Genomic DNA, 25,286 nt, shown 5'->3' with positions numbered 1-25,286 from the left:
ACTGGTTACCGCATGTAGCTCGTTAAAGGCCCTTGGAGATCGGGCAAGCCAGCCAGTTTGGCCCACCCGTAAGGCATTTATCACCAACTTAATCAAGCTCCCCTTTTCATGTAGGGAAAGGACATAGAGTTGACTTTTGGGTTCCTTGTAGGGGTGTCTAAACCTTCAAATCTTCTAAACTACTTTCAGTTCCAACGGACTTATTCAAGGGAATTAAGTAGACAATAAAGTGTGGTCAGTTTAGTTGTATTGATTGCAGTGAATATAAGGAGGCGGGCGGGGGGTTGAGGGGGGAGACGGTCTAGAGGGACCTCTGGAGATTTCCGGAGGGCCTCTGCACCATGGGCCTCTTTTTGTGGGAGTACCTCGCTTCACTCGCTTCCTCCCGTCTCTTCTCACCCTCCACCATCCAAGAATGTATAAAGCATCCAGTAAGTTATTTTTTCACTCTTAAAAATTGTTAGATGTCCGTTATGTTGAACTACTTTTTTTTTATCCCTATGTAGTGATGAATGTGCTTCAAAATTCACTGTTTAGACTAATTGTGCAAATATTTGGTTGGAGAAGCCCCCAAAGCCGACTCTGAAGGATTGGGCTTGCTCACAAGGTGTAGTATTGGGCCACTTAAAAAAAAAAAAAAAAAGTTGTCACTTTATTTGTGAATGGTTTATGAATAAGTATGGGGTCACTTTCAAAAACTTTTCCAAGGCCTCTTTTGGTACCCAGTCCCCTCCTGGATGCAACGGAACCACAGTGGAGCCATTTATTTTGGATTTTGAGCATATATACTCTGATTATGCAGCATGTGGCTTCCGTGTGTCGCCGTAACTTGCACTGTGCTCTCAGGCGTGACTGATCAGATGCCTTTCTCTTCCCAGTTTGGAATTTGTGCACCCCCAAATGCAAACTGAAGTGTGTGCGGTCAAGAACAAAGACATGGGGATATACAGGTATGTCGGGTTGCTTGCAAATCGCTAAAGTCGCAAATGCTGTTCCGAATCCATGGCTGAAGACTAGTGTTAATTATAGTGCTGGTGTAAGCTACCTATACTACAGCAAATGCTGTGAAGTAGCAGCGTGCTGTGTTGGACTGTTTGAAGTGACCTTAAGTAAACATGAGTGTTGTAGATTTCCAGTTTTTATAGGCAGCAAATGTAGTATTTTTATTTTTTTTAAAGCACAGTTTTCCTTTACTATTTTGTGGGTTTGACTGGAATGTGCGTGTGACCTTGTGTTCTGTGCCACACCAACACAATACGCTGCTGTGATCTCTATTTGCAATTAAGTCATTTCATTTTTCTAGAGCAATGTTATTTATGTATTGCTGTAATTGTATTTGGCTACAAAAAAAACTTTACAATGAAACATAAATGTCATGTATTGGTAGGATGGTTCTTGGGCTCGTGCTCGCAGTATCAGGTGTGTATGCGTGTCTTATGATCCCCAAACGAAGCTGCCTGCCATACTGCTCCACACTATCGGATCCCGCTCCCTCCCTCCGCCCCCCCCCCCCCCCCAGTTGCTCATGGTCGCCATTTGCAAGCATCAGTGGGAATGTGCTAACTGGTTGCACTAGTTTGACACACAAAAGGAAATAACGAAATGTTTGGGTTTTCAAATCAATGACGCAGCTGGTCCGGACTCGTTTGTGATCTGCTGCCTCCCCTGTTCTCCCCCACACCCCACCGTAATTATATATAACTTAGGGGGTTCATTACTCGTTAATCCTCCTTATGCGAAATAAATACCAACCAAGGCTGTGGGCCGTCTTTTTCCTGCGGCTTCGCTTTTCTATTGTTTCGGCCCTGTAACTGCTTCACGTTCAAACATGCTGGTGCTATGAATTGGACGCACACACGTGGCACCTCCAACAAGAGCGTGTGCTACATTGTGCCTTTAAAGAGGTGCTCCCACGTGGCACAGTCCCAGCACGCAGATCCCTCCGGAAGTTGTTCTGCAACCGTTATAATGAACAATGAACAATGGACAACTGCGCCCAAGTTTACCTGCTTGTTGCGTCCCCCATGCAAAGACTGCTCAAGCCACTCCCTGGCACGTGACCTTTTGCCAGACTCCAACAGCGGTAGCGCGTGCTCGCTGGTGGGGTTCAGAGTGCAGGCGCGTGTGATCATTCAGCACCGAGGAGTTGGCTTGCCTCTCTCCACAGTGGCAGTAATGACGACGAATATCTACCACGTGGTCGTCGCGACCAGGTTAAAGTAGACATATTTTTGGCGATCAGTTTAACGATCCCCAGTGTCTACTGGAGGACTTTATCTCCCAAAATTCAGTGTCTTGATGTTCCTTCTCGGGTACATATTTTATTCGGATCAGTACATCAATGAAGTATCGATCAAAAAACAATATTTAAGTCGGTAAAATATCAAACACAGGAACACTGAAACATTAAAACAAAATATAGAAATATATTCAAAAACACATATGCCCCGTTCGTCAAACGATGTACACCTGAGACCCTTAAATCAACCATGCCACATTTTGATATTATTTGTGATGTTTCAGAAACTTTCTGGGCAAACTTATCAGGTCTTCAAGTTAGAAGTCCTTCATGTTACTATACAATGTAGATCTTGTTATATTTCATCTTGATCCTTCCCAGCGAAGGCTACACTTACTATGCATCATTCCCTGGGATGCTAAAGGAACTTTTTAAAGAGACAGATGGTGTTGCATTGTGACCCTCCTGGGAGCATGGTAGCTCCCAGCAGGGGCGTTGCTAGGGGGGGGGGGGCTAAGGGGGCTATAGCCCCTGATCTTTTGGTTGTAGCCCCGGATAGAATCTCAGGAGCTACAGCCAAAAGACTAGCTAGCCCCCAGTCCCAACAGTTCCGACATTAGCTTAGCCCCGGGTCTTTTCCAGTCCTAGCAACTCCCCTGGCTCCCAGGATGTTGTAAGGGGTCACGTGGCAGTAGCCACGTGACCAAGATAATAAAAGAAGCGAGCCGCTTCCGGCTCGTCAGTCTCACCACCATCTGGCTGACTCCAGCGTCGTTCTTTGTCAGGCACCATGTTGGTGCTGCGCTGCATGCGCTGGGCCCAAGGACGGGGCCCAGCTTGAGGACGGTGCCCCTGCCGGGCAACGCCGTCCCTGTGGGTCCCCCAACCACGTGAGGCGGGTTGGGGAGGCGACCCCCGGCCTGGGTGCCCCCCAGAGCCGGGGCCACGGTAAGCCGGTTGCCACCCGGCCATGTGCGGAGATCCGGTGATCCGGATCGGGTGGGGTGACCCTCACCCTTGGTGTCTGCAACGTGATCGCCACCCCTGTGGATCCCGTCGGGTGCCCCCGACATGAGTATGGGGCTGCCCGGTGACCCGGAGCAGCCCCCAACAGATGGCATTTAAAGAAGGGAAAGCAAAACATATGAGGAAATGGTATATATGCACACAACAAGGTTTTTATGGTATCCAATGAAAATGTCCACACCAAAAAGTCACTGGGAAAAAGCTCTCTCGTTATACATAAAGTTGCTGAGTCCCACTATAAATTTAAGGGGAGCGGAGGTTGCAGGGGGTGTTCCAAGCCCCCCCCGTACGTATAGGTTCAGGGGCTGCAGGGGGGTGGGAGGGTCCCCTGTTTCCATTACATGGACAAAACAAAAAAAAAGCCGTAATGATGGCATCTGCCCAACAGGCTTTTCCCAGCAACTTTTGGTAAATATTGTGTCTTTGGTGGGGACATTATCACATGGAACCGTTTTTATTGGGGGGACGGTGGGGAAAGTAAACCAAATCATATGTCTGTATAGGAGATGGAGATTATTCTGACAGTAATCATACACTAGATAAATAGTAAACATGAACTGCCCTACCTGCCGTTCAACTTGTTCCCTGAGTTAGACCACAGGGAAAAACTCATCACCTTCTCTGTGTAACAAAGAGGGTCCACAGAGGGAACTTTGTTCTGTAGTGACCACCCTCCATCCTGTGAATGTGAGAACTACTGTGGTCGCTCTCTAATCTAGAACATTTTAGACCTAATAATTAAAAACAGTAGGTAAAAGTGCGGCCAGCTAGTGGCAAGTGAAGGGTAAGTGTAGACATTAAGTGTCAAGAGCTGATGGGGACTGTAGAGATACATAAAATAGCCCCCAAGTGCAGGGGTTGCCCGGGAGGCAAGTGCAGGTGTGCAGCTGGCATGGGACAGTACTTGGGCCCGAGAACAGAGGGTAGCCAGGTGACCAGTGCAGTTTCAGTCCGGAGTTCAGCAGGGAGAGGAGGAGAGAAAGCAGAAGCAAAGAAGAAGGCCTTGAGGTGCTTTCGCAACCGGAGATGGTTCTCCTCAGGTAGGCTGTTCCAGGGGGAGGCCCAAGCCGAAGAGGGAGATCTACCACCAACTCGTTGCTTGGAGAAGCTGCTGATCCCGAGGGAGTTGGAGACGGATGAGCGAAGAGCTTGTGAAGGAAGATATTTAGGAAGAGAGAGTTGGAGGTGTTTTGGCCCCAGGCCCCAGAAGACCTTGCAGAGGGTTTTGAAATTAATCCTTGCAGCCACTGGGAGCCAGTGCAGAGCTTTCAGTCCTGGAGAGATACGATCCCTGGGCTTGAGGACAAGGAAAAGTCTTGCAGTCCTGTTCTGGATGAGTTGCTGAGGGCGGAGAGTAGAAGCAGGCAGAGTTAGAAAGAGATTGTTGCTGTAGTCCAACCTAGAGAGAACCAGAGCTCTGGAGACAGTGATCTTCGGGGGGAAGGAGAGGAAAGGAAGAATACCTCTGAGGAGGTGCAGCTGGTAGTGTGACTTCTTAGAGACGTCAGAGATGTTAGGAGAGAAGGTGAGAGTGGAGTCGAAGATGACCCTGAGGTTTTTAGCCTCACAGGTGGGAGCAGGAAGAGGGCCAACGGAGGGAGCGACAGGAAAGGTGGGAGCAGGTGTGCTGATGAGGAGACTCTCAGTTTTACTGGCATTAAGGCAGAGATCGTTGGTGGCACACCACTCCCGGGTAGTGGACAGTCCGTGATGAGAGAAGAAGATGTGGCGGAACGGAGCCTGAAAATGAGCGGAATGCCGTCCACAATGCGGTGGGCAAGAAGTGCCAGGTATTGGTTGAACAGCCAGGGGGAGAGGTTAGACCCCTGGGGAACACCACAAGTAGAGATCGAGATAGAGGAGAGGAAGGACCATATATAGCTCTTAATGAACAACCAGGCCCACAAAAATAATGGGCGATATCCTCTTGTGTTAGGAGAAATAGGGGAAGATTGAGCCCCAATATCTGCTCTAGTAGTAGTTAATTTTGGTCAAGTGTTGAAGTGAATCCAAGCAAAACGAGATGCTTCCCAAACGTGTCTGGTTGCATGGTTTGTACAAGCGCCTACTGTTCATAATATTAGCAACAGTAGTGATTATCATCACCAATCAATTTTCATTTGGAACCCACTAACCTTAGGCACAATAAACCACATTTTATAAACTCCACAAGCAGAATTGACTTTAGATATATTGATAACACGAATGGACCGCTGAAGTGAAGTTAACCACAGCATTTGCTAATATTTTGAACACAATCCTAGAGAAGGCGCTTGTAGAAACCGGGCAACCCGTGTAGAGACATTCTCTTGTGTGTCAGGCATGGCTGGCAGCATGCACAATGTGACGAGGTCATTGTATGAAAATGTTGCTATCCGAGTTGAGAAAAAAAAGACCCTAATTGTGCTTTAATTATGTATGTGGTCAAATATATATATGTGGGGAGTATGACTAATAGCAGGACATCTGTTAAGTGTGAACTAGCCTCCCTTGACTCAGACAGCGGCAATGTTAGCCTCCATGTTAGAACTATCATGTAGAAAACATCACGCTTATTATTCTTCTTCACTTTCAAAGGGTCGCCGGCTAGAAGTCGCTATTATATATGAAATACAATAACATTCTAAAATGCTATGGACATAAAATCCTACTGCAGTTTTTCATTCTGATTGAAGTGTATTAGTTCCACATATCTATTTAATTATTTATTTCATTATATATATATATATATATTCATTTGTATATAATACAATGTTCATTTTTTTACATTATAAACCTCAATACTCATACAAATTTAATACATACAACTAACAACCATTCGTAGTGTTAACACATTGACTGCTCCCCCATATTAAAGGAACAATTTCAAAAATAAACAATCAATTCTCGGGGACAATAATTCTGTACTCTTATTAAAGCCAGTGTGTATGTATTTTACAGCGGTGTACATGTTAGGCAATGTCTGTATGCAGTACCCTTTGGGAACACTAAAAACAACCCTGACTACAGGTATAGGACACCCAACCTTTGGTGTAAGGTTGTACTACAGTTTTGGTAGCGTGGAGCAGCCAGGCTTATCTCAAGAGGGGTCAATGTGAGCTGCAGGGGAGTTACACAGAGATTCACAGTGACACATATTCAAATAAACTCTTACACACAAGATTTCTCGAATAAACCATTATTAATTTATCAGTCATTCAGAATAAGCCTTCTTTAGAAGGGAGCAATATAACAGTAACACCCAAATAAACTTCATGATATACACTCAATATCCCTAAACCAGAAGATACCCCTTTTGGGATGGCCCACAGACACTACCTACATCCTCAGGTGACTTCAATTGCTATGGTGCTGGGGACATTAATATATCACTGCTGCATTTAGAACCATATAGTAATAAGTCAAAGGAAAAGGTTATTTAGAACATACAAGAGACCACAGATATTCTTAAGCAGGCAAATGCTTTCAGATCCGCCTATGAGAGTCATTCAGTGAAGAGGCTAAGCCAAAGTCAATAGGCAAAAGTCTATATGAGCTGAAGCACTTCTGTGCAGGTAAGTAGAAAATCTTTGCACAGTGTTTTGAAGACAAGAAGAATCAAATGTAGGGCCACAAGCTGATTAGGTGTACGAGTAGTAGAAGATGCAAGCAACTCTACAGTAAGAGGTAAATTCTCTCAGACTTTTTACCATACCTTTGTATTGAAGAGAAAGTGCAGCAGATGACTTCTGTTCCTGTGCAGCTCTGCAGATCTCACTGTTCCTGGTTCTCAGTTGTGGGGACAAGAGGGGAGGACTCCTGGGGACTCCTGCACTGCAGCGGGATAGTCACTGCTCGCAATTGGCAATCTTCAAATCAGTGGCTGTTCAGTGTTTCAGCTCCTCGCGTCTACCACAAATAGCAATACAGCGGATCCTGGCTTTTCAGATAGACTTTCCTTGCTTCCTAGCCGGTCAAGTGGCACAGCGAGTAGAGCGCTCGCTTTGACATCCGTGCAGAGCTTGCCAACACAGGTTCGAATCCCGGCGTGCCAAACTCAGCCTTTCATCCTTCCGAGGTCGATAAATGAGCACCACACACCGTGGGTAATGATAAGCAGCGCTCAGATACCCGAGGGTTTGTAGCGCTATATAAATGCCAAATTATAATTATTATTATTATTATTATTATTCTGGGGTCCCGCACTCTGTTGAGGGGGCTCAGGCTCGGTCATTCCTGCTTCCGGGGAGTCCGGAGGATCTTCCTGGAGCTCTAGGCCACCTTAAAAGCAACGCACACAATCTCGTGTTCCTCTCCCTGGCGATACGGTTTCCAGCAGCAACTCTGTGGAAATTCAACTAGCTCCAAGATGGATGTCCAGGTGGCTTACTTTGGAGTTGATTGGTCCCACCAACTCAAGGGGAGAAGTCGTCCTTGCAAGGGCTTCTCTGTCGATACGAATTTGGAGTTTCAGCACAGCAGCAGGGCTTCACCGGGCAAACCAACAGTCCAGGAGTTGCAGCAGGCGTCCTCTTAAAGAAGTTCTTCGGGTTCCTTCGTCCAGTGGTCGACGCTGCCATCCAAGCCAAAAGCCTCGCCTTTTATTCAGTTCTCTCCCATTCATTCCAGCCTAGCTGTCAGTCACCCAGCAGGGTGGCCCTCCATGTCGGACAGTCAGCCGGCCAATCACCACAGAGTGCATTTGGGTATCCTAGGAGATTAAGCACAGGGAGTTTTGAGCACCTCCCTCACTTCCTGCCCCCGCCAGACACTCTGGAGCCAGAGGTGGGTTTCACTCATGAAGCCCGCCAAAGACAAAATGAACAAAGGGACCAAACGTAGTTTGCCTCACAGAGTAAATCTCAAGAAGGACCTTTCCACAAAGAAATGGCGAAAAAAGAAGACCGGGCCATTTTGATGAAAATGGCACCCTTGGGTGCTTTACCATCGCTGCGAATGCAGCCCACAGTAAAATCCCATAATGGTAGTAAAAAGTAAACCACTACCACCAGCCATTCAGTGAGGAAATGTAACATTAATATGTTACTTGAGAAACTAGACAAAGGGGGGATACTAGGTAACCCCTCCAGCACCCGTTTGTAAGATAGTGTGTGCTGGGTCTAGACAGTTACAAATGTAAAAAGGTCAACTTCACTTTACTGGTCTGGGAAACAGTAATTTATCCCAGAGAAGGTATTTAAACCTTTGGGAAATCTGGGAGACGTCCCTGTGTCACTGCCCTGAAGGTGCTGTGTGACACAATGTAAAAGATGATGCCTATGGAGTTTGTCAGACTCCACAACCAAAGGAAACACAGAAAACACATAGAATTAAAAGTACAGAGTCCCAAAGGTCAACAAAAGAGCTGGGGGTCTCTAGGGTAGAGAGGAATTGGCACATTTCTGAGAATTCTCCCTAACAGTACCTACTAGAAGTAGGGGATACAGAATTTCAGGCAAAGTATGGTCTTACATTAAGACCGAGGTCAACAACATGTTGGATCTTGGGGTGATTGAACCCTACAGTAGTCCTTGGTCCAGCCGTGTGGTTTTGGTTCCAAAGGCAGGTACCTCTGAGCTGAGGGTCTGTGTGAATTACAGGGCTCTGAATGCTGTCAGCAATCCAGATGCACACCCCTTGCCTAGAACATCAAGCTTGTCGATACTTTGGGTGCCTCAAAATACCTCAGCACATCTGACCTTACTGCAAGCAATTGGCAAATAGTTCTTGCAGAACATACCAAGGAGGAGACCGCTTTCTCAACACCAGAGGGTCTTTACCAGTTCATGGCAATGCCTTTTGGGTTGAAGAATGCACCTGCCACTTTTCAGAGGCTTGTGAATCGTGCCCTTAATGGGTTGGATGAATTCTGTCTGGCATATCTGGATGATATAGCAGTTTTCAGTGCCACCTAGGAGGATCATGTGAAACACCTTAGAATAGTGTTGCAGGCTCTTCACAAGGCCCACTTGACCATAAAGGCCAGTAAGTGACAGATTGGACAAGTTTCAGTGGTCTACCTTGGGCATGAAGTAGGTGGAAGGAGGATACAGCCTCTACCCAGTAAAGTACAAGCAGTAGAAGACTGGCCTACCCCGGCTACACAAACCCAGGTGAGAGCCTTTTTAGGACTCACAGGGTACTACATAAATTTCATGGCAGACTGTGGCACCATAGCTGCCCCTCTGACTGCTCTCACAATCCTTAAGAAACCCAAGAAGGTACTTGGTCTGAAAAATGTGGGAAGGCCTTCAGTTTGTTTTATTTTTATTTATTGTATACGGTTTACAGAAGAAACCGTTACAATTACATTCAATAAGAAAAGAACAATAAGATGCATATATACATACATTACCATAGATTGATTAGATACAATACAATCCCAGGATCCTTCCTCTAAAAGTAGGACACATAGAACAAGCCAATAAAATCAGTGCCGGATTAAAACCAATAGGAAATTCCTAGTCATACTTCCCTCTGCATGCAAAATATCAATAAAATATCATATTTATATACATATACAGTACATTAGAGGGTATAAAAGGATTAGAAATTCATCATACAAGAACATCATAGAGAAGGCGCAAACAAATCTAATGATTTAATAAAACCTGCCACTGCAAGTCCATCTATGGTTTTAGAAATAGAGAGACAGCAAGACCAAATAAGATTTTCTGCCCCCAGAAGTCCCAGGGTATTGAATCTGCCTAAATAGATGGGCCTAAGACCTTTCAATGCTCTACAGTCTAAAAAAAAGTGACGTGCAGATTCAATAACCCCAGGGTTGTGGCATAAACAACATGTAAGATCCAAGTTACTAATCTCCTTCCTTCTATGTAAAACATCCTTGGTAGGCAGAATATTCCATCTAAGTTTCAGGAGTAGTGAACGGTGGTGGCGGTTAGAAAATTGTCAGAATAAAAGACAGGCCGCCTCTTATCTAATTCTTATGATCGAATTTTAAATCTCAAAGCGATGGATAAGTATGTAATTTTTCCAGCGTATCATTCAGTCACAACAGAAAAGAAGCTCTTTGACTTTGTTCGGATTGTTCAACAGGGTATCCCTATCGATAGAGAGATCTAATAGTCTTGTCACAAAGGTCCCTACATTTTAAGAGAAATAGGTTTCGGTCTAGGGATCCCTGTGAGAAGAGAGTCTTGCCCACATCATCAGAGTGTCATGTTTAGGACTAAGCAGGGCAGAGAAAAATGCAAGAGCCCTCCAAAGGCTTCTGGCTCGCAAAAAAAACTAAAACCAATTCAAACCTTATGGCCGCTATCGGAAAAACAATTGGCCAGTTTCATGACCTTTCTCCAATAGATACCCTCAAGGGTGGCCCAAAACATCAAGAGAACCAAATAGTGTAATTCCATTCCATATATTAATTTCAGAATCACCTTTCCCTTGAAGAAATCTACCACTGGCTTAAAGGAGAACCTGCCATATTGGTTATCTAACTTGATGGATTGTGAGATAAGTGGAAGTTGTTTATGTCTGAGTGAGCGTCTTAATTCAGCGGCCAATGGTTGGGCCAAGATAAGGAATCCCAAATAAACAATTTCATGTGCTCTCATGATGTTTTCACCGCCAATTTTCCACATTTGTTTATTCCCTTTTTTCCCCTTAGAAAAGACCATTGTGCAGGTTTTACTCGGGTTGCTTTTTAGCCCATTAAGTGTAGAGTATTCTTCAAATAATAAGTCTTTGCAAGCCCACTTTGGTCTGATCAAAGAGAAGGAAATCGTCCGCATATGCCAACCAAGAGCCTGAGATCCCCCAATTTTGCGTTCACCAAACCTGCATTTCCAAGAAACTCCCCTACATCTGCCAGGTAGAATAAAAAGGCATGGAGCGAAGGAACAACCTTGTCTATCCCCAATACGTGTCCTTATTCTTCTGGAGAGGGTTCCTTCTAAGTCAATCCTAATATGGACCCTCGAGTTCTCATACATTGCCATAATTAGGTTGAGGAGACATGACGGGATCCCCCACTTTGATAATTTTGCCCAGAGCCTTGACCTAATTACCAGATCAAAAGCATTTGACAAATCTATTGAGGCAACGTAGAGAGTACCACCACATTTTCCCCATTTTGTGCTTTGTAAAGCAGTTAGATTGAAGCCGTTGAGGTTAGTTGAATGGCCAACCCTGAAGCCTGTTTGTTGTTTCAGAAGGATATGATTTTCCTTGATCCAAACATTGAGATGAGAAAGGAGCATGGAAGCAAAAAGCTTACAGTCCGCATCAATAAGAGAGATTGGTCTGTAATTCTTGACCAGAGTTTGTTGACCTCTCTTAAAAATGGGAACAATGTGGGCAGTCTGCAAACTAAGTGGGCCATTACCGGTATTAACTACATCTTGAAATAGCAGACACAGAAGTTTTACCCAGATTTCTGGTTCTGCTTTCAATGTATTGTTCGTCAGGCCGTTAGGACCAGGAGCCCCAGATTTCTTAGCTTTTGCAATTAACCCTACTATTGTCTCATAATCAATGGTGGGCTCCCACCCAACGTTTGGTACATCCTCCCTAGTTGTACAAAGTTCTAGCCCCTCTTCCCCTCTACCAAAGAGTTCAGTATAATGGTCTACCCATTGAACCTCCGGGATGGCATTCAGTTGGTCAACGACCGCATCCTAGTCTTGGGCTGAGAAGATAGCCCAGAACGCCCTAAGATCTCTTTTGACCAGGACTCTTAACATAAGCTCTGTCATTTTACAACAGACTGGATTTTCTTGATTTGCAGTAATGTTTATATTTTTGGCGAATGGATTTGATTTTTGCTTTTTTGTTATCACAGTCAGTATCAAGCATTTGGACTTCTCTAATAAGTTTCTGAGAATGGGGCTTTTCATTGGCCAGCTCCTGATCATACTTATGAGCATGAGATCTTTTAGGGTTACCCTTCCTGAGTGAGTCATAGATACTACTATGGAGAAAATTCAGAAAAGTATCAAAGTGTAAGGTGTTAAAAACCACTTGTTTCCACAAAAGAGAAGTATGATTAAATGAAGAAATAAGTTGACAATTGAGGAGATTAATGTTAGCCAACGACCAGCGTACCCCGGTCCCTTGTCCCACAGTGTTAAATTGTTGTGGTCCACCAGCGGACAATAACTTTGACGGGAAAGGAGATAGAAATGTAGCCAACAGAGACCCATGGTCACTCCAAGGGTTCTAAGAGACCTGAACCTCAGACGAGAGGAAGGACAAGGAATGGTCTATGAAGACCTAGTCTATGGTAGACGACGACACACTTCTATGCCATGTGGGACAGAGCGAGAGAGTAGAATCGTAGGAGCCGTTAAGACATATTAGACCCACCGATTCCAAAGCGAGATTCCAAGGTCTACCCCAGGCAAATTTCTGACCTCTCTGATTATCATCCTCCCAAAACCAGTCCCAAATCACCGAAATTGGCCTCAGATGATATAGAGCAGTCGGAATTAAGGTCTCCAGCCAGGATCACTTTCCCCCTGGGATGGAGGGATCTCCAAGCAAGAACCATATTCATTAGATTTTCCAGAAAGGGCTCCAGGGCATCGATGCCCTTGTGCCAATAGATATTGATCAAAACAAGGTTAACCAGACCATCTCCAAAAGTAGACTCCAGAGCCAAAATACCAAATGGCATGTCCAAAAGAACCTCATTACTAAGCCAAGACAAGCTCTTATTCCAATGAGAAGACCCCCTGAAGCCCTCCCACCCAAATTAGATTTAGCATTTTGAGAATAGATTTCAAAGCCATCAATATGAAGGGGGGGGGGAAGCAGCCAAGTTTCCTGTAAAAAGAAACAATCAGAGCCGCTAATAATAGCTACTGTATCAGTATTAGTAAAAAGATGTACATGTCCCCTGGAATTCCAGGAAAGAAAAGTACATTTGTTAGGGGCCATGAGATTAGTTGCTGGGACAAGACTCTTAGGGGAATGCTCATTTCCACAGGCCAGAGGTAACTTGCGCCCAGATTCTGGCATCATCATTAACTCAGGGCGTAAATTGCCTCCGTTGGGGCTGCGGAGCCCTTTCTGGGTGATACACCATTGTAAGATTTCCCCTATACTCTTCAGACCCTTTGTATTTACCAGAGGGCTGATTAGATTGTAGCAAACTTACTTCAAAACCGAGTTGCATTAGGCCCTTTTTTGGCCCATTATTAGGTGCAATACAACTCTAGATTTCAGAACAATATTGCTCATATCTACACGTTCTTTAGAGGGAAAGAAAATCCTTTCCATGTCATAGCTAGAAATAAGAGAACGAGTTGCAAGTTGATGAAAAATGTTCAGGATATTTCCACCGTTCAGACAGTCATATCCTGACCCCAGAGACTAGTGAGTTGCAGGGTCTCCAAAGAGTCTTTAACTCCCAACGATTGGGGTAGTGAATCAGCTGTATGTTTAGTAAATTGGCTTAAAGGGTCAGCTTCCAAGTCAGTACCCCCTGCACCCCTTAAAATGGTCCTATTTTGGGATATGTGGGGCCCAACAGGAAATCTTTCATGACCATTGAAAGAGCCCCCATTTGATGACATTAAATGGGTGGGATTAAGGAAATTATGAACAGAGATCCCCCACCGGTCTAAAACCCATAGCGCGCTCCCCTGATATGGAATCTGCATTAGCCAAATGACCCTCGGGGTTGGGGGGGGCAAAGTGATTGACCATCTGTACTAGAAGAACTAGTTGCGAAGACCGTGGCCTGTAATGAATCTATAGTTGAATTAACGTCCACCACGGTAGGAGGTTTTGTGCTATAGAGCTCCTGAAATAATTGTTTCGCCATATCCCAGCCAATTCTTACCATCCCCAACCGCTGTATAGCTACAACTAGGTACCACTGGGTTGTGGAACTAGCGAGATCCCACCAATCACCGCACTAACTAAGATATGGACACTGGCAGGTGCACTGGCCATGTGGGTGGGGGTGGGGAGCATGCAACGCTGTTGACAGAACGGGCGGAAGAGGCAGTGAGATGCTCAAGGGGCCTCGTATACACAACGAGCACAAACCTCTAGAGGCACATGATGCCCAAGCACCCCATCGAGCGAGATTACGCGAGCACAACTGGTCAACCAGGATATAGATGCCAACTAACCGAGACCACTAACAATTTCCTCCTCCGCATACACCTCTCAAACTCCAAACCAAACACAACCACAAACCTTCAGCACAACAAACCGCACAAACTTCACCACACTGCAACAACAAAACAATAAATGCACATAGACCTGCACATCAGTACACGACGACTACCGCCCGCATACACCCCAGGCCCAGCCGACGGACCCACCGGGCTGAGGCTGCCAACAGTACATCACTGCTCTCTTGCACTTTTCCAACCTCCACCCACTAGCTCAACCGCCCGCCCTCCCTCCCTCTTTCAGAGCCGCCAGAGCGCCAGGGGACCACTCCGCTGCTGATAGTGCGTGGTACAAATGTTCTTTAACATTAACATATCAAGGTTGACCAAGGTCGCAGATGTAGGAGTAGTAATAGACACAGGATGAGTAGGATTTAAACCGGGTAGCAAGTTACCAGGGATAATTGAGGGTTCCGCAACCGAAGAAGAGGCCACGGAATTGCATTCAGTTTGAGTATTCAGAGTAACTAGACCACTATTATTTATAGGCTCAGGGAGGGTTGAAATTATTTTTGGATAACAAATGGCATGAGTTTCCTCAGTCACATCAACATTCCCCACAACCACAGGGGGAGTTTTGTCATTTGGCACAGAACTAACTGTCAATGATTAGGTCTGACTGGCTGCATTTAAAATAGTAGGTAGTAAAGTTGTCCCAGCGGAGGCAGGAGCAGCAGTAAATATGACGATTGGAGGTGTTGCTGATTCCACTTGAATATTAACCCCCTTAGAAGGGGTAGTAATAGTTACACATGGGGACACACTTGGCAAAACCAGATTTTTAAAAAATTGATTGGTAAATGAATTTATTTTTTTCATATTTTTCTGATTTTTAGTTTTCTTTGTTGAGTAGGTTTTCTTTTACTACTATGAACAGAACCCTTCAAGTCTGCTATTTCTTTAGTAAGGTCAATGAAGTCAGAAGACTGATTGGAATGAGGTTTAGAGTCTAGAGAGGGGGCAACAGTATCTCCCTTCTGTAAATTAACCGTTTCTAATGTAATGGGTTCGCAGGCACGGTAAGAATTGGACCAGCGGAATTGATAGCCAACCCATCTGGGACTTTTCCCAAGGGGCAAATCATAGTCGCCTTTGCAGGAGTAATTGGCAATTTTGCACCAAAGGCGTGGTCCGAGTGGACTCCCTCATCCTTCATAGAGGGGGTAGGGAAAGTTTGAGCACATATTCCCCTTTCTTTGCAGAATGAGGCGATTGTAGATGGAGTCTTGTTGGGGTCTTCCCCCGAGGTGCTAACCCTTTCCACAGTAAGGCCCTTCCTATCTAGCGGCCCTTCCATAATAAGTTGGTTTGGAAGAACGGAATCTGGACACTTTTTAGTTATAGAGGTGTTATCTTCCCTAATATTTTTTACCAACTCTTCAAACCTATCAAGACCCTCCAACCTGGTGTAAATTTCAGAAAGCAAAAGAGAATATGATCTAACCTCTGCCCAAATATTGTCATAAAGACTAACAAAGGAATACAGGGTGGAGACTGTAGGTTGTGTCAGTCTTATTCTATCATCAGCCTCTTTGAGGGTATGATGCAATATAGAATCACTGGCATGTTCCTTTTTCATATCTGGGAGTAAACCCCTTTCTCTGAGACAATTTTGCTTCTCTGTATACTCATCGATGAAATTAGAACCCACGTAGGAGGCATCACAAGTTTGTTGGTTTGCATTATTGTTATTAGTAGAATTAGGTTCCAGCTCACTCTCGGCTATTGCCTTATCTGCACATTCGGTAATACTGATATCAATATCATTGTCTGCAGGATCAACAGTCTCTAATTTCTTTGCTACATCCGCCAAATGTAGATGGTCCAGAGTAGCCACTGTCAAGGCCGAGTACAGAGGTTTAATAAGCGTACTAGTAGCTGTTCTTTTGCCAAAATAATTGGAGATTTTCTTCCCTTGTATTGGTTGACCTAAAGTGCCCATATTAGATTTTATTTTGGGAGTGTAAATCAACGGTTTCATAAGTGGTGTTTTAAAAACTGTAGATTTCATTGTAGGAGTGGCGAAATTGCCAGCAGGGGTAGCAGAAAGGTTCACCTGAATAGAAGTGGTATGATTAACAACCACACCAGAAGAGGACACCTCCCCAGATAAATTAGTGGGTGAAATAGTGTGATTATTGCTGCCCTCTAATAAAGAAGATTGTGGAGCAATAACCCCATTAGGGGCAGCAGGAGGTTCTATAAAATTAGAACCGGAACCATTCAACATAGAGGCAGATGGAAGCAGCTTTGTTTGTGGCAGGATATGTGTCGGCTGGATAGTATTCACCATATTATTGATGGGATAGTCGGAACAGGTCCTCGCCCTTAATAAACTACCACCATCTTCCAAATTCAAAGCTATAGTAGCTGCTAAACGTTCTTCCTGGGCATCAATGGAAATATCCTGTTTTCCATTGAAGATGCAGCTATTATCAGCTGGAGTACGTGGAGTAATGCCCATCATGTTAAATACCCCACTCCTATCTTGTGAGTGAATTTGAGCATGAACCATGCTTTTCAGAAAAATAGGGTTCAAGGAGCCTACCACTGGTGTAAGAGGAAGCTTACCCAGAGAGATAGGACGGGAATTCAGAGAAGGGGTAACTGCTTTAGAAATGGGAGAGGGAACCACCACAGCAGATAGGATGGAGTCCATAGAAGCCTCCATAACTGATTGACTCCTAAGGCCCTTACGTGTCATCCAGATGAGGGGCTAAGCCTAGGGAATCAAGTGCCGTAGAGCAAAAGAATTAGCAGCAAGACAACTCTGTGGATAGCAGAGGGGGAAGACTTCAGAACTAGATATTTAAAATCAATATCACAAGCAACTTAAATACAGTTTGGAAGAATAATTCCCAAATTTTTGTAACGTTACACGGTAGTAAGATGCACCGAGTAGAAGTGTTAGCTAAAATGAGTCGATGGCTAAAAATCAATCAATAAAAAAAATACTACCACTGATGCACATTAAAAACACACAAGTATGGATCCTACCATAAATCCAGGAAGTACATAGGGAGGGATGTATCAAAAATCAGTATCATATGAATAATGTGGGAGGAAGCTCATAGCGGGGGAAAAAAGTCTCATTAGTCTACGGGTGACCAATCGGGCCCCAAGTCACAGGGTAAGGAACGCCCGACAGCTTGAGGAGCTGCCAAAGTTCGACTTTCCCCCCTTACCCTAGTGACGAGTATTAGTTACAGCGTGTGGCAAGGCAGCCTGAGAGCCCACTCTAACTCACAAAGTCACTGTTGGTGTCTGAAAAATGGCCGTTGCACAAGGGCACAGGTCACAGCCAAACAGCAAAACGGAAGCTCCAGCCCCTACTGCCTCCGGGGCTTAACGCCGCAAGGGTGGTTGGGCTGGCTATTTGAGGAGGATGAATGTCACGTGATCCGTCACGTGTCCGGGATAGGCGCCGCCCCCTCCAGGAAGCGGCTGAAGCAGCAAGAGCAACGCTTGCAGTGCTGCATTCAGGGGGAACAGATGCACACAGGAGCAAGCGTTCCAGATGCAAAGCGCTCCTTCAAAGTAACAGTAAGGCACGCCGCTCGGGCGGTTGGGCTGGCAATTTGAGGAGGATGAATGTCGCGTGATCCGTCACGTGTCTGGGATAGGCTCCGCCCCCCACCAGGAAGTGGCTTAAGCAGCAAGAGCAACGCTTACAGTGCTGCGTTCAGGGGGAACAGACACACACAGGAGCAAGCGTTCCAGATGCAAAGCGGTCCTTCAAAGTAACAGTAAGAGGCCCTCAATGACTATAAAGACTCCTTGTGCCAGGCACCTATTCTCAGGGCCCCTGATTACCAAATACCGTTTATTGTGCAGACAGATGCCTCTTACACTGGGATAGGAGCTGTAATATCACAAGTACATGAGAAGGGTAAGGAACACCCTATTGGATTCATTAGTCGCTAGTTTAAGGACAGAGCTTAGATTGTCCACAGTAGAGACAGAATGTTTCTCTGTTGTGTGGGCCCTAAGGAAGCTGAGGCCCTACCTCTATGGGATCCACTTCACTGTGAAAACTGACGATAAGCCCTTAAAGTGGCTAATGAAGATACAGGGAGAGAATACAAAGTTGCTCAGGTGGTCCATAAGCCTGCAAGGTTTGTACTTCACCATTGAACATAGGCCAGGTGTTCAACATAGCAATGCTGATGTGTTGTCCAGAATGTTTAACCGACCTGAACATGAGACTCACCCAGGGGCGGATTAATTCCCCCTGTCCTTGGTCTGGGAGGGGCGAGTGTTAGGAAAGATTCCAATTGATGTGTAATTTTCCCTCCAGTTGTGTACCCTCCAACTTTTTGCTGCTGTTTAAACCCCATAGTCTGACTTTGCCAGTGAAGCACAGCATTCAGCTGCACTCCACTGGGCTTTCGCTCACTTTGTTATGGAGAAACTGACATGCCCTTAAAGACAGTCAGCACTGGGAGACTTTGTTTCCCTTAGTCATTTCCAATGTTGCAACTTTTCTGCAACATGTTACAAGTGCACAATGTACCTTACAGTACAGTGCGCTTGGGTCTTCCTTTCGTTTCCAAAGGCCCTAGACTCCCTCAAAGGATTTTTAAGAAGTGCAGATGTGCCTTGCACAGGGCTGGTGGCAGCTTATCTTTTTGCATATTTTCAACCCTTTCTTGCCATGCAAACTGCGTTCACCACGGTTGGCACAGGAAGACTGCCTGGCTCCAAAATGCCCATGCCACGAGGTTCTTTGTCCTGTCCTTTGGCCATCTTGCCCCTTTGCCTTCCCAAGGTCAAGCCAAGTCGGGTCAGTCCTTATTTGGGCAAGCACCCTCCCACAAAGCACCTAGGTTTTGCAGGCTTCTGCATTCCTTGTGTGTGTGCTTCCAGGATGTGGGCTGGACTGTCTAGTTCCAATACACATCCTGGGTGCCAGAGAGTCTGGTGTGCTGTGAATGACTGGGACCACTGTGGTCCATGATTGGTCCACGTCTGGTGTGCCTGTATGTGAGCAGATCTCTCATTGGGTCCTCTTCGTTTTGGCGCGCAGGCGATTCTGTATAATAGAAGGCCCCAAACACCCACACAAGGTTGATCTCTTGAGTTCTCACTAAACCTAGGATAGGATCCCAGCATCCAGCATCCTGAAACCAAGAAGCCGAGTCGAGGAACTGCTGGTGATCCAGTGGAAGGTTTGGCACCCTGAGCCCGCTGTTCCGCTGGACCCCTCTGGATCTGATAGAACTATAAGGTCTGCGAAGATGCTTTGACCAATTGGAATAGTGGGACCAACTATTCTCAGCGCCTTCATCAAACCCCGCAAGTAAGCCCTCTCGGAAGTGTCCCTGGGCCAGCCAGTGGGCTGACCATCTTGCGCAGGACCTTTGCTCTGAAACCACTGCAGTTTTGAGGAGACCCTTGAAACCTGGTACATCGCATGATGTGTGTTCAAAGCACACTCACACCAAATTTAGTACACTTGGCATTCCCAGGTCTGGATTAAAGAGAGAGCGCCCAAACCGGAGTAGACATGGTTACCGCGTCGCCCAGCTGCAGTGATGAACTCTGCAGTTGCCTTGCTGCTGTGCCCCTCTGTGCCCTGAAGCCTGCTAGAGTGAAACTGGCCTTGATCCATCAGGAGCAGAGAAATCGCTACTGTCCCGTCAGGGGATCATCGCTGTAACTTTGCCACTGAAAGCCGCAGCCCCGCACAACTACCGCATTTGAACCTGCAACCGAAGTGGACTCGACTGTCAAAGTTTGGTCTGTGCGCAGGGGGTCAGTGAGTACCTGCAACCCTTACTGGTGGCGCCTAGCGCATCCATCCACTGTTATGCATGAGTGTCCCCTGAGGGCCACTCACCTGTCCACAGGTAGCCTGTGCTACCGTCCCTTTCCCAACTCCCAGAAACTGTTCTGCCCTCTTGGGGAGACCCTCTACGAATAGTGGGAACCTATTGTTCATTGTCACCCACCTTCCTGAGCTGCTACAGACCCTACAAGAGACCCTGTTTTTGCCCTTTTGCACTATCGTATGCACCAGCATTTGAAAGTACATTGAGCGCTAGGCTCCTAAAGACTATTGGCACTGCATGTTTCCTTCCCTTTCAGGTTGTGGACCCGTTCTGTGCTTTTAACCCTTTAGGACACTTGGTATTGTATAGATGTGTTATAATAGTGTTGTATTGGTTTGATGTATCACTGTTGAATGATTACTTTGTGTTGAAGTTCAAAGCCTTTGAATAAATGTACATGTATTTTTTAATATATATATATATATATATATATATATATATATATATACACACCTGACTGGGAGTGATTTGTGGTGCCCTTTACTGTGTCTGCTCAGTCGCCCTCACCCCTCTGAAGACCTAGTCTTGACCGCCGCCAATGCTACCTTGACTGGTCTGGCTTGTCCAGAAGATTACCCTGTTCCAAGTAATTAGGCTGGCCTTCTGAACCTCTGCCCACCAGGTCAGAGTTCAGAAATCCATCTTAACAATATGTGACTATTCTATGATTTGTACAAAAAAGGTAGTAGGTAAAGAACATGAGAGTCCCACTTTGAGAGTCTGCAGCCATCGCTTTTAGCTCACTGTACTTTTCACAATGGAGGAATATCCATTTGCATATCAGTCTTTGTCCCGCCCACAAGGGCAGTCCAGCACCGAAATGCCAGGCAACCCTCCTTTGTCCCTGCTAGCCAGATCCCGACACGTGTTTCCCCGTCTGTACAGTATGACGGTTCTTCAGGTTTATGGTGGCTAGTTTAATTACCGGAAATAGTTGAATTCAAATTCATATATCTCTTTACCTCTTTAACCTTTGTTGTCAAACTGTCCTTGGTATGCCTTCAATTTCATGGTGTGCGCGAGGGCGAGGGCAATCGCACCGCGCACACCATGAAATTGAAGGCATACCAAGGACAGTTTGACAACAAAGGTTAAAGAGGTAAAGAGATATATGAATTTGAATTCAACTATTTCCGGTAATTAAACTAGCCACCATAACCCTGAAGAACCGTCATACTGTACAGACGGGGAAACGCGTGTCGGGATCTGGCTAGCAGGGGCAAACCAAGGACAAACTGTAAACCCACTAATGAATACTAAGCATATCTGTATGCCATATGATCACAAAGATGAGATGCATTAATTGAATGAAGTCAATTCAATGAAGTGAATATTTTGTGAATCTACAATACAGAATACGAAAAGAAACCAACCTGTCAATTTTTTTTTCACAAATACTTGTATGTGTGAGCGCGAAGAACGTTTGGATCCTGTATTTTTATATACACTAATATTGCCCATCACAGTCTTTTGGGCAGTGATTCAGAAATCGCAGCTATCACTAATAAAACTCTGATCTTAATTAGGAGCAGCGCACGGAACAGTGTACAAGACGGTGCTATATTCTTTCATCATTTGTTAATCAGTTGTATCTTGCTCGATTATCAGACTCTGTTCTTTCTAGCGGCACCTCGCTATGTGTCCCATCTCTTACTGAGACTCCCAACTACTGTGGACAAACGGCTCATCTATTCCCCCTCTGATTTCCTAGGACTTGTGCTGTTGTTGCCTCTCAGCATTCCCAGATCACAAACGGGAATCAACCGCCTTGTCTCGGTCTATGCATTTACGTCCAGCTTGATGAAAGGCATGCACGTCCCATTGTTCTGCAATTTTAGAGTCAGTCTATGTGAATAAAGGCTGCAACAGTCCTTATTCTGAGGCTGTACACTGTTCATACCCCCTCATCTCGCATATCATATACATTATAAAATACAGCTGCTCACTATTTGCTAAACGCAACAGCTCGCTTATTACCAGAGAATGTAGACATATGGGAGAGCGTTATATTTTAACCACGGTATTCCACTGTGTGCATATCATGCCAAGCCATACTGGATAGTATGTTGCACTATGTCCTGCCATATTCAAACCCCATTCTTGCTTGCAATATCACTGCATATGTGCTGTCCCAAAAAAAAAAAAGGGGGTGGGGGGCAGGGGCAATATTACTGTGATCTTAGTGATGCGTAAATAACAAATCACTATTTTAATGCATAACTGGTGGGCGGATGTGTCACTGTTGTCTACACATTTTTGGCATGTACCCCTCCCAAAATGGCTTAATTAGAAATTCTATGACCTTTTGTTATTATTTAACGCTCCCTCATTTACATATCCTGCAAAGGATCACAATGTTCCATTCTGTGGGGGTGCTTCCCTTCTAAAAACGATTAATCCTCTTATGGGGGACTTTGCACCTTTTTATAAAAATACTGACACTCCTACACTCCATATCTCGTAGTCCCATCTTATTTAACAGTCTCAAGGGGTACCGTCCATCTTGATCCATTAAACATATACGTTTTCTCTCCATACGCTACATTGGATCTTTGTTTAACATTATCTTAATGATGTTTAATAGAATAATCCCCATTCTATACTTGTGTTCAGACCGGTTCTTACACTATCCAATATCTGGATCCATCGTTGTTCTAACTTGCGCAGTGCCTAGTCGCTACCTCCCCCTCCTCTTGCGATAGCTTTTATTGTCTGAATCACGAACCAGAGAAAGTCAGTGTGGCTGTGCTTCTTGGTGGAATAATGCTCTACAAGTGGCTTGTCCTGCACTTTATTCTTGAGGCACGATCTGTTCAGATATGTTGCTGTATTTCTCTTTTTGTCTTCCCAATGTAGAACAGTCCACATGGGCATTTTATCCCATATACTCCCCAAGTTGTCTTGCAGTTCCTGAACTCCTTAATTTTCCAATCAATGTTGTTCAGTTCAATGATCGTCTTGGACCACACACCAAACCAGGAGTCAAGTCCTAAAAAGTGGGGAGACTCATCAGCAAACTCAATGGGATGTGACGTCGCCAGAAATGTGCATATTAAGGTGAAATATGCACATTTAATTAAATTGGCTTTGCATAACCATCCAAATTGCACAGGACGAATGGCATTTGTCTTTCATAAAATCAACACACACACAAAACCAAGAGAGGATATTTTCTTCTGATAGTGGTTTTGAAAACGTTAAACGGTGTGCATGTTTTAAACTCCAAGAACCAATACAGATGTTTTCAAGAACCAATACAAATGTTTTCCCTGGAACTTGCAGGACGGAAATTAGACATTTCATCTTTAGTTGTTTGACAACTGCGGTTCGATCTCTGAGGTCGGCTTTATTTCATAAATTCCAAGAGGACATTCAGTGTTTCTCATTTTAGCTTGGGCGACTGAGTCCACCCTCTGAAAAAAGTGGGTGGACTCCGTCCACCCGCGTGTACCCTCGAATTAAGTGGCCTACCACCGGTGGCAGCCCCCACAGGCTTGTGAGGGGTACACTCCTGGGTTATCTATGTTGATATGTGTGGACTAACATCTGCTTCAAATATTTGGTCTTTTTAAAAGTGAACCGTGGCTTTGCTGGTCGGAAATCCAGTGTCTGAATTATGAGCCAGTGCTTCAATGCCACTTTTTTATGGGGCATTGCTATGGGACAGCGGTGTACAAACTGGTTGATTCACTAACAAAATGCCAGTTGTACAGTTCTTACCTTCCTACCAACTCACATATAGTTCAAATGATTGATTTAGGCAGTGCAAATTCTGTCAACCACCCTACATGTGTCTGTCAAACCTATGCTGTTAATGCCAAGACATTAATCAGAGGTTTAGAATACCATAACACTTCAAAGTTGCTAATGGAGAAATATATAGTTTTTTCTTTTCTGTTTGTAATATCATTTGCTTTGTGAAACTGCAGGGGAAGTCAAAACAGACCAATCTTTCTAGTTCTATTACTTGGCACTGACTACCTGCTACCTTATTTCCATTTTACGGAGCTTGCTTTTTTGCCTCCATCTCTTATACAGTGCTGGTCTTTTATGCATTTATTTTTTTATCTGAGAGCGAGAAACAATAACACTATAATTAAATTACTCTTAATTACTTTAAAAAAATGAAACCTCATCCTTGATTGCCTCCTAGCCTTTCAAATGAAGCATGAAATGACTTTATTTTCTTATTTAGCATATCATTTCATATAATCTACCAGTCTCGTTCCTGTAGGGAAAATGTAATCAATATTGTATTCCTCTTAGTTTATTAATCTTATGTTGGTTTAAATTGCATATTAGATGTCACATACTTCTTGGGTGTTTTTAATATTTCTTCTATGAACATGGCCTTTAGATATTGCTATATTTCTCATGGATGTTCTAAATGAGCAATGGATATAATAAATACATTCATAATACTCCCAATATGTGGTATGTTGTTGCCAACAAGAAACAAACCAATATTTAAAATGCCCTCCTTTCCACACTTTCTCTGACGTTCTCCTTATATAATAATAATTTGTTTTTTATATAGCGCTTTAATCTAAAGTGCTTTATAAAGGACATATTTACATAATTACTATTATTACTCAATCGAAATTGGTACTCATTTATCGACCTTGGAAGGATGAAAGGCTGAGTCCACCTTGCCGGGATTTGAACCTGCAACCTGCAGATCAAACAGTCACAGCAACAAGCATTTAACCCGCTCAGCCATCTTACCGGCTATAAGTATATGGTAAGAGAAAGCATGATTTGGCTTGTAGTCTGAGGTTCTGACTCAGAATTGTCGTTTTATCATGTCCACATTGAATAGATGAACACCAGTGTTTTATAGCCTAACTAATCAATTCATAAGAATTTAGAGGCACCACCTGGTCGACCCATTGTGTCTGGTAATTGCTTGGTTTTATAGCCTCTATCAAAGTATACATAATTATTTGAAGAATTATGTCCCTAACGTTTTCTATAAGACCCTACACAAAAAATGTATCACTCTCATACCGTTTTAGTGATCTTGGACAATTACTCTCCATCTACAAATATAGCACTAGACCGAAC

The 25,286-nt window shown here is 44.5% G+C and overlaps 1 protein-coding gene across 2 annotated transcripts in view; it reads left to right on the top strand.

Moving 5' to 3' along the window:
• LOC138468519 (centromere protein H-like) overlaps positions 1 to 25,286 on the top strand; it is a 655,463-nt gene that overhangs the window by 387,197 nt on the left and 242,980 nt on the right. For both annotated transcript variants that reach the window (XM_069609017.1, XM_069609018.1), the window contains exon 5: positions 879 to 950. In XM_069609017.1, coding sequence (XP_069465118.1) covers positions 879 to 950 — 72 coding nt within the window. The remainder of the gene's footprint in view (positions 1 to 878; positions 951 to 25,286) is intronic.

This window comes from Ambystoma mexicanum, chromosome 4q (assembly GCF_040938575.1).
Source record: "Ambystoma mexicanum isolate Mex_15411 chromosome 4q, UKY_AmexF1_1, whole genome shotgun sequence".
Lineage (NCBI taxonomy): Eukaryota > Metazoa > Chordata > Amphibia > Caudata > Ambystomatidae > Ambystoma > Ambystoma mexicanum.
This window is presented reverse-complemented; position numbering and strand designations above follow the sequence as displayed.